The sequence below is a fragment of the Tenebrio molitor genome, chromosome 4, assembly GCF_963966145.1.
Source record: "Tenebrio molitor chromosome 4, icTenMoli1.1, whole genome shotgun sequence".
Classification (NCBI taxonomy): Eukaryota; Metazoa; Arthropoda; class Insecta; order Coleoptera; family Tenebrionidae; genus Tenebrio; species Tenebrio molitor.
In genome coordinates this window covers 9,299,999-9,310,295 of record NC_091049.1, presented here as the reverse complement: position 1 = coordinate 9,310,295, position 10,297 = coordinate 9,299,999, and the positions used below count along the sequence as shown (strand labels likewise).

General features: G+C 36.6%; 1 protein-coding gene across 1 annotated transcript; it reads left to right on the top strand.

Annotated features, from left to right (window-relative positions):
- Nucleotides 1-1,077: 1,077 nt before the first annotated feature.
- LOC138128356 (luciferin 4-monooxygenase-like) lies at nt 1,078-6,296 on the top strand. The gene is made up of 5 exons (XM_069044558.1): nt 1,078-4,339; nt 4,389-4,596; nt 4,646-4,964; nt 5,014-5,331; nt 5,486-6,296. The coding sequence occupies exons 1-5, from the start codon at nt 4,229-4,231 to the stop codon at nt 6,126-6,128; spliced, it is 1,599 nt and encodes a 532-aa protein (XP_068900659.1). The 5' UTR covers nt 1,078-4,228; the 3' UTR covers nt 6,129-6,296.
- Nucleotides 6,297-10,297: the final 4,001 nt, after the last annotated feature.

The following is a 10,297-nucleotide window of genomic DNA, read 5'->3' as shown; positions in this document are numbered from 1 at the left end:
TAACATCCTCGATAATGTAGTAAGTAGTTAGAGTGCCAATTTTTATTTCTTATTTAAGCTTTATTATTTAGTTTGCCTGGTACAGATAACTTTGAGTTTTAATTTTTAGATTGGTAATTGAAATAATCGTTGGAAGCAATAATCTCATATATGGCGGAACTCGCTACAGAATATTATCGGCAAGAATTCATCCATATTACAATAACGGGACACATATGCCAGTTAACGATATTGGTATTATCACACTGGGAGAAAATGCGAACGGCGTGACCAAATTTCCAAAAAGAAGGAGACGTGTCTTTAATGATTACCAAACTCCTTGCAAAATACTAGGAAAAGGAAGGGTGGGTGTGGGGGAACACTATGTATTATCAAATAAACTAAAACTGGGTTTCGTTAAACAAGTACCAAAATCTGTTTGTCAACAACAATGGTGGAAAAGCATGAAATACTCCGAATTAGCACCACATACATTGTGTATGACGAGTAATGAGGCGGCTGCTTGTACTGGAGACTCTGGAGGTCCCTTGCTTTGCGAGGGTGAGCTGACTGGTGTTACGTTCTTTGTGCATCTCTGTGGAACTGGAACACCTGATTTGTATATGGATATTTTATATTACAACGACTGGATTGATTGGGTAATTAACAGTGAAAATTATTATTATTGGTACCAGGGTTGATCCCTATGTTGTATCTTTATCTCTGTCTTGATAATAAACTTAAAACAAACAGATTTTATTTTTGTAAATCCTCGTAAGGTGAATACAGGTTGACCTTGAAATTTGTGCAGATATTTTAACCAGCAGTAAAACTCCACAATAGGTAATAATTGAGCCACTAATGCCTTATACAAATGTTAATATTTTTCGAGAAAAAGGAGCTAAAACTTTTTCAAAGAAGTTTGGGAGCCACTGCATCAAAAAAATCATAGTCATTTAATTAAAAATTAAGTCACTTTTACAAAAACATCAATCTTAACCTCAATTTAAATAACAATAATGTCTTTCACCAACCTGGAGACATTCAGAGCTAGCACGACAAATATACGGTGAAAAGTTTCCTCAAAGGATTATTCCCAATGCACGAACCTTTGTGAACGTTGTGCAGCATTTTCCCAATCTTGGCCGCCAGCGAGAAGATCGCATTTTAGTTGCAAATCACGAAAATCGCGCCTTTGTATGTCTCTACAGAAATGCTCATGGTTTGCTATCATCGCCTCCTGTTCAAAATACATCAAAATTTATAGTGTTCCGCTTTTTTTGCCGGTGAGTGTATAAAAAATTATCAAAATGTGAATAGCAAACGATTAGAAGTTGCAACTGTTTACTTTTTAACACTGAACGCCCATCTTGCTCTATTTTTGACATCTGATCTGAGATCCATGGGCACGCCCACAACGGACGACTCGTAAATCACCACAGTGGAATTAAATATTTCGTGTAACTGGTAATTGTAATTAATAAATAAATCGTGACAAATACTTCAATTGACCTTATATTTGATCCGGTCGAGCCGCCTCTGGACACTTCTACTCCTAGGACGTGCAGAATATCTACTACGCTCAGAAAAAAATGCCACTTTAACCGTTTCTATGGAGATACTTACTTAAAGGCGCGATTTTCGACCGTTGAAGATAAACTGTTTTTCAGTTATTTCATCCATAGTAAGGGTTCGTCACTCTCTGTTTCTAGAGCGTTTTTGCGGCTATTCATGTTTCGATTTATTAGAGTTTTCAGAAGCATCTTGTTCGGCATGGAACTAAATTAAATTGGACTTTATGAATTTAAAATGTTTGACCACATTTTCGGTTTATTCACTTATTGAAGATACTATGATTTAAAATGTACATATTGTGTTGGATTTCAATTTCACCCTGTATTTTACAGACCAGTTTAATCAAGAAGTCGATAAAGCAGAGAACACTTTTGGAATGTTACATAAATAAAGAGTACATATTTGGAAAAATATCTGTACAGGAAAGTCAGTACAGAAATCCTCAAAATTTTGTTCCAATCGAAAATACAGGGTGTTATTGAAATGCGTGGACAAATTTTAATCACGAGCTGTTGGCTTCATGTAGAACTCTGTCAAAACAAAATGACATTTATTTTTTGAGCTAGAATTATTTTAATTGCTTTTAGTCTTCTACGTTGTCCCACAACCTCGTAGGTAAAATTTCGGTACATTTTAAAAATACACCCTGTATATCATATTTTATAAAATGTACGCCAATGCAAAGTAACCTCTAGGAAATATGCTTGAAAACAAGGAAACCGCATTGGTGTAATATGTCTCTTAAGATTTGACTCCTAAGAGCTGGTGTTCACAAATCGGGTTGTTGGTCCGCATTACCCCTATCAAAACTTTTCTTTGCAACGCTGTGAACATCATTGCGTTTATGGTAAACGCCGATGACGTCGGAAGAAATTTAAAAAATGCACGTGGCCTTACGTTCTGTGAGTGGTTACGGCGACAAAACAAAGTTGACACTAATTATGTTAATCGGTTCTACACATTCCGTTACAAGAATAAAAATACTTAAATTACTATGTACAAAAATAACAAAGCTCGGCACAATAACTTCTATAACGAATGTACCTTGAAAGCATTCAAAACATGTGTAAGTACATTGTAACCATCCTTTCAATTCAAATCAAGTTATGAATTATAAAAGCTGTAAAATAGTAGATTATATCATTCAGAGTAGAACTGAGTCTTTTTGTGCTAAGCCCAGAGATTGACGGTAACTGAGCGAAGCATAAATAGCATATTATGCACCGAGGGAGTGAAGTGGATGATTTTTACCCGAGGTGCACTTTGTAGCCCGAGGGTTCTACAAAACACTGAGTGTAAAAATCATTCACTCCCGAGGTCCATATACAATTTTTTGCACGACTCACCGATTTTAATAGAAAAAAGGCGAAAATTGGTAAATTATCACTAACTGTCAAGCTAAATTTAAGTGTCATGTTGACAGTTAAAAATAATTTTTAACCTTTCGGCTTTTTCAATTAAAATTTTTGGATCGTGCAAATAATAGTATCTGCACCTCGGGACTGCATGATTGTTACCGTCGGTGCTTTGTAGGACCCTCGGGCTTCGCCTTCGGGCTACAAACTGCACCTCGAGTGAAAAAAAAAATTAATTCGAAATAAATATGTATCATAAAAGATTGAATTGGCTGTGGTTTTATGCCCAATGGGAAAAAAACCCGGTTTACTCCATACAATCAGGGAGTAAAGTTGCTCAATATATACAGGTGGTGCAAAAAAGACCTTATACTCTGTATGATATATAATTTTATCTTCGAGTGGATCACAAAAAAAATCGGACATGAATTCATTTATTTTCTTTTGTTGACAATTTTCAAATTTTAAGGCACCAGTAATTCCTAGTTTTTCTGTTGCAATAGTATTAATACTTAAAGGTTCAATAATATTTGTAAAGTCTACTAACGTCTAAAGTTTACTTTTTAACGTTGAATGGCCATCTTACTATTTTTGATTTTGACATCTGTCATCCGTACACCTGGGCGACTCGTACTACACCAGTGGCACAGGTCAAATTTTCGGTAATAATTTTTTTATTCCACTTTTTTAGAGTTCTTTTTTAATAGGTATAATTTAATTATTAAGTATTTGGTGTAATTATTGATAAATAAATCGTAAGAAATGATTCAAATGACCTTACATTTGACTCGGTCGAGACGCCTGGTGGACATTTCAACTCCTAGGATTTGAAGTATTTCAAGTCCGGTTACAAAAAAAAAGCCATTTCAACCGTTTCTATAAAGATACACAAAGGCGCGATTTTCGACCGTTTGAAGATAAAATAATTTAGTGGCTTTGATATAATCACGAATTTGAGCTGTTGTATTGACAGTTTCATTTTTAGTAAATGCCACCTGAACAAGAAAATCTTCCTTAATTACTATTTTGTATCTCATAATAAAAATTAGACACTATCATTTCTTGTTCGTATAAAGAAAGAATTATTCGCTCACGTGTAGGTGTAACAGGTTAATTACTTTGGGTGGAGTAGTTTACACACAATTTCCATTACTCCTCGATGTTTCCAAAGATAATAGATAACATTTTTCCACTTGGTCCTTGTGTGTGGTAGAGCGCAATTTCCATTACTTATTGACGTTTTGAAAGAAGTTCAACTTACTCGTATTGTCACTTATCAATCAGTACCTTGCGTGCTTAAGTAGATCTGCCAGTCTGTTATGGAGCCTAAGGTACTGGAGGGTCCTCCCGACGAATCGGGAGTTCCCCGTGAATCTCCGGCTAAACTACTTCTGGAGGCTTGCAACACTTATCCTGACAACACAGCTCTGGTAAGAGAATAATTTGGACAATTGGTCTGGTAGTGGCGTCAATTTTTAGATCGACATAAGATCCGGTGCATCACTGACTCACGGTCAGTTGTGCCAACTGGCGAAAAATCTGGCGGCGAGTCTTCGACTTTTGGGCATCAAAAAAGACGACATCATCGGAGTCGTGTCCGAAAACTCGCACAAATTCGTGGTCGCCTATTTGGCGGGGTTGTTCCTGGCGGCTCCTTTGCACCTGATCGGTCCGGGATTTACGAAGTGTTTGTTTCGTCACTTTGGTGGTAACACTTTCTAATTGTTCAATTTTAGACGAATTACGACATATGTTCGCACTATCCAAACCGACTGTCGTGTTTTGTACCGACAAATCTCAAAAGAATGTTTTTGGGGTGGTGAACGAGTTCACTTTTGTCAAGGCGGTTGTTTCCTTTGATGATGCCGTCGACAAAGAAAATGAGATTTTGGCATATTCAGATCTGATCAAAAAGTCGGTGTCTTTTCAAGTTGAAGAAGATGTAGATTTAGAAGATCAAGTGGCCTTGATCTTGAATTCTTCCGGGACAACTGGATTCCCGAAAGGTGTAATGTTCACCTACAAGATGTTGCGAACAAATTTAGTTCATGCTAGGTGAAGGAAATGTTGGAGATCGGTCGAAATCTCATTTGAATCTTTTCAGAGATCCCGATTTCCTTTACATGAAACAGAAAGAAGTCGTTCCTCTAGTTCCCCCGATGTTTCATCTTTATGGGATGCTGATCACGAACGCCGCCCTCTACTCGGGCGCCACCCTCGCGATTTTTGATCACTTCGTGCCGACAATTTTTTTGGAAACCATCCAAAAATATAAAATGGAACAACTGATGTTGGTACCCACCTTGATCAATTTTCTAGCAAACAGTCCTCTGGTCGATCAGTACGATTTGTCTTCGGTGAAGCAGGTGTGGAGTGGGGGATCCCACCTTTTGGAAGAGGACTCGAAAACAGTGTGGAACCGGTGAGTCCCTACTCGTTGTAATAAATTTCAATTGTCACTTAATCTGTCACATGTCATATCAAACATTGCTTCTCATGTTGGTTGGTCACACTGCTCGCGTCATGTAAATATGACGTATAAAATTGACATCTGTTAATTGAAATGTATTTTTCAGACTGAATTTGCAAAAACTCCACGTGATGTACGGAATGACAGAAACGGCGATAGCTGTCCACACGTCCGACAATAGGAAAGAAGGCTGCGGTAGAGTGACTTGCGGCTTCCGCATCAAAATAACGGACCCAGAAACTGGTCGCAAGCTCCCAGCCGGCCAGAGCGGCGAGATCTGCATCGGCGGCGCCGTCACCAAAGGCTACCTGAACGACCCCCAAAAAACGAAAGAGACCATCGACGCGGAGGGATTCATCCACTCTGGAGACATCGGCTACTACGACCCCGCCGGCACCATCTACATCGTGGGCAGGTACAAGGATATCATCAAGTACAAGTCGTACCAAGTGTCTCCGGTCGAGCTCGAGGCCATCCTCGTCAAGCATCCGCAGATTTGTGATGCCGCGGTGGTTGGTAAAGCGGATCGCAGGTTCGGTGAGGTCCCGGTAGGTTTCATCGTGAAGGAAGAGGGCGCCACTTTGACGGAGCGGCAAATCTGCGACTTTCTCGCCACATTCGTCAGCGTCGAGAAGAGGCTCCACGGAGGGGTCAGGTTCGTCGACGTCATTCCTAGAAACGATGTGGGGAAAATATCACGTTGTGATTTGACCAAACTCCTACAAGACGAATTCAAACAAAACAAATAGAACAGGGCGAAGATTTTCAACGAAAGTTGAATAAATTTGTGAGAAATGTCAGATTGGCAGATAACCTATATTTAATCAAAATTTAACAAATAAATTAACAAATTAAGTTAATGTAAAAGGTATTCGAAGTGTCTACCATCGGCTTGTAAACACCCGCGGCGGCGACAGAATTCTTTCCACACTCTCCATAAATGAGGAGCATGTCAGTCTTTTCGTCGTTATTGTAAAAACAATTTTTTTATTATACCTGAATCATAATCCCTATTTTTAACATTAAGGGCAAGTTTCATAATAAACTTAAAGTCGACTTTATCTTAACGTGACTTTAATGGATTGTTTCAACAATATGTTTCTATGGTAAATGGTAAACTTTAATGTTAAAGTAACTTTAGGCTGATTATGAAATTGGCAGTAAAATGCGTGCAAAAAAGGGCCCTTAAGGATGAAGTGGAGTGACATTGAAAATGGCGAAAATTGCTCAAAATTGGTACAACAGTCCTTCTATCCATGCTAAAGTACTGTGCCAAATTTAAAAAAAATTGATCGAGGAATTTTAAAGTTATTACCTTTTAAAGTTTCGGGATATTTTACACGCGCTCTTATGAGAAATCGATCAATACTCGTATAAAATTGATAAAAAACATATTTCAAAATGGCTTAAATTTTTCACACATAAAGTATCAATATCGTAGAATTTTCTAATGAATTTACAAAAAAAGTTGGTCGAGAATTTTCCATGTCCACCTAATCGCTAATTATATGTGGAAAAAGACGGTTTTTGAGGTTATGTACCCGTTGTAATTTCAATAAAAAGTGAACAAAATGCATATAATTGACGGTAAGCAATATTACACCCATATCGCACGTTTTACTACAGTTACGTTAAGAACTTTAACAGAAATGCAATGAAAATTGAACTCAGTGTGCTTCTGTTTACTTTTACGTACAGTCTTAGTCAAAAGATTGTAAAATCACATGTAAGTAATTATCTAAATATCAAGAAAATAAACACAGAATTTACTTGCAACTGATTACAATTCGTTTCCAAAAATTAAAAACTTTTTTTTCAAATATTGATTCGTCGTAATAAACGTTTCATAGCATTATAAGAATTCCGCAACTTTTTGCTGAGATTGTTACTCCAGTTCATCCTTAGAACACTAAAGCTTTAAGGTCGCTTAGGTAACAACAAATTCATTTATTTTGAACAATGATAGATAGACATTGTACACAATTTATGACAGCAACGAAACAACAACAATTAACCATTTCTATATCAACGATTAATGACACACATTACTTCGGAAAAGGTATTTCAATTTACTTTTTGTTATAATTTTCAGATTGTAGTGCAGGTATAATAAAAAATAGCGTATGATACACGTTTATAAGGGCCTTTGAAGCACTTGCGACGTTAAAAGCACTCCGCTACGCGTCGTGCTCTTAAACTCGTCGCGCGTGCTTTAAAGGCTTCCTTATAAACTTATTTCATAATACATACACAGTGTCCCAGAACTCGCGCCCCAGAGAAAAAGGAGAAATCTTCATAGAAGAACAAATAAATAATCCCAATGAAAAATTTTTCTATGTTGAACGGTGTTCAAGAAAAGAACAGTTTAATTCGACTAATCAAAGCATTTTAAGCCATCCAGGTCTATTTCCCGTAATTGTTGCTAGGTTGCATATTTTATTACGTTTTCAATAAACTGACCGGCTATGAAACTTTTGAGAAACGTCAGTGTCAAAATTTCATTCAAATCACTTCAAATCGCTTTAGTACCGCCGTCGTGGTCAACCGTGCTCTTTCATCATGTATTCTGCAGCGGATTATGTGAAAATGTTGATAATTTACGGAGAATGTGGAAATGAAGTAAATTCACATGCTCTATTTTCAAGAGCATTTCAGCAACGATTTTATATAAATTTGTGGGTTGGTCTATTAGGGAATCGTGTGGTATGTCTTCAATAGAAATTAGATTACATGTCAGCTAACTTCCCTCCTTTTCCTGCACGGTAAGCCCGAGACATTCACCCAGAACTTTGAATGGAGAATTTTTGAATCCAGAACTTTCCAATTTGCTTGAAGACATTCCACATCTTTTTTGTGCTATCGACAAGTTCGAGAAATTTTGGATCAACAGTATCCTCATCGATTGATAAGTTGTGGTGGTCCACGACACTGGTCTGTACGGTCCCATTGCCTTATTGCTACAGGAGAACAATTCAAGAGTTGCGTTCAGGAAGCTTTTGGCACAATCACTCCTGAAATGGTTACGAATTCTAAACTGAATCTTTTGCGACTGGCACGGTTATGCTTGCAAATGAATGGTGGCCACTTTGAGCACTTCCTCTGATTGTATTTATTTTTCGTTTCATAATCCCTTTTGACTTGTGTTATACATTTTCTTCCTGTTTTGTACGATAAGCTCACGTGCATTCAGAACCGCCATTTGTTTTTTTATTTAAAAAAATAAAAATACATAGATTCATGTGATCGATGGCGAATGTGACATCTTGAATGACATCTGCCTTAACCTAACATGTTGATGTTGACACTTTAGCGGACATGTCATTCTGACATTATTTAATTGTGACAATTTATAAACTTAGCAACCGATTTTATTCACATTAACACCTCAGAGTTCCCTTTCTGGAATTGGTGGATCTTAGATGTCTCACAACTCTCTTATGCAAACCATTAATTGTTCTTCGTTTGCATTTTTAGAATCAAGATTGTCGTCGGCATTTGTCTGTTTTCTCTGGGGCGCGAGTTCTGGGACATCTACTATTTCGAATTGACAAAATTTTTTTGCTTTAACTTCAAAGAGACAGGACTAAGAGCCATCGTGGATTCAGTTATAATTATTTTCAAAATTTGAAATCAAGATATTGTTGCAATGTGTATAATGGATTGCGGCAAAAAGAAATTCAGAAATACCCCTCTCGTGAATAACCCTGTATTATACCGAGTGACTATAATTGATTGAAAATTATTTTGTTATGTTGGTAACACATTTGAAATCTCTAGTTGGCAACATCGTTGGCATGACACACGTAATTTTTAAAATTGAAACAAACGTCAAAAAAATTTAAATCGACAATGTACTTCGTGACTCAACCTAACCTAAATAGAATGATTGACAGATGATGCACGAGAAGACTTGCATTACCAACTGCATCAGTGTTGCCAATCCACTATTTTCTTTCAGTCATTTATAGTCACTCGGTACATAATATCATAGCTAAGTACAGGGTGAGCAACAATAACTGTTTCAGTTGGCAATAAAAAAAATTTACATGAAATTTTCAAGCCTGTGAATTGTACCGTATTCGGTTTGTTTTATTATTTATTTTATTCAAATTTAAACGTCTAGGTTTTTGTAATCTTTTATTAATAAAATGGTTTTCTCGTTGGAACATGACACTGTAGCGACCTGTTGGAAGCCAGTCACTGCAACCAACAATACATCCGCAACCACCAATAGATCTAAAGATGGCATCATAGAGAAAATAAAATACTATAGAATGAAAAATCCCTAATACATTTTTGGAAAATCGTTTAGCGCACCCTCACCACACCGCAAGAGGGCGCAAATGTTTTAAAAAGTCAAAACTTTAAAATCAAAATAATCTCAATTATCTAAAAATAAGTCAAAGCATTGTCAATTTTTATGTCACTATCTTGTAAGTAATTCAAAATGAGGCTGTGTCACGTTCACAAATAATGTAGTACCGCTGCTAAGATTGCTAAATTTGTTGTTGAGAGATTCAAGCAAAATTTATATAGAAAACAATCAACAAATTGAAAGAAAAATAATACTTCAAGACCAAGAGATTACACCATTATTTGATACACCATATCTTATTAAAGGAATTAGAAATTATAGGATAACAAAAGATTTGGTTTGGGAAGTAAACGAAGAAATTTTAAGTGTGAAATTGGACCATATAGTGAAGGTTTATCTTTATGATTCAGCGTCGGGCGAATTAAGAGTCCCCCACAAAATTACGGACATGCAGATAAGATCCAAAAGATGTCCTATGCAACTCAAGTTTTGAGTCGACATAATCATGATTAATTCAACTATCACGCTATTAGTTAACTGTGGTAATTTCTAATAACAATTGTTCTTAATAATCTAATATATATTTTAACTAACAGGTAGAAC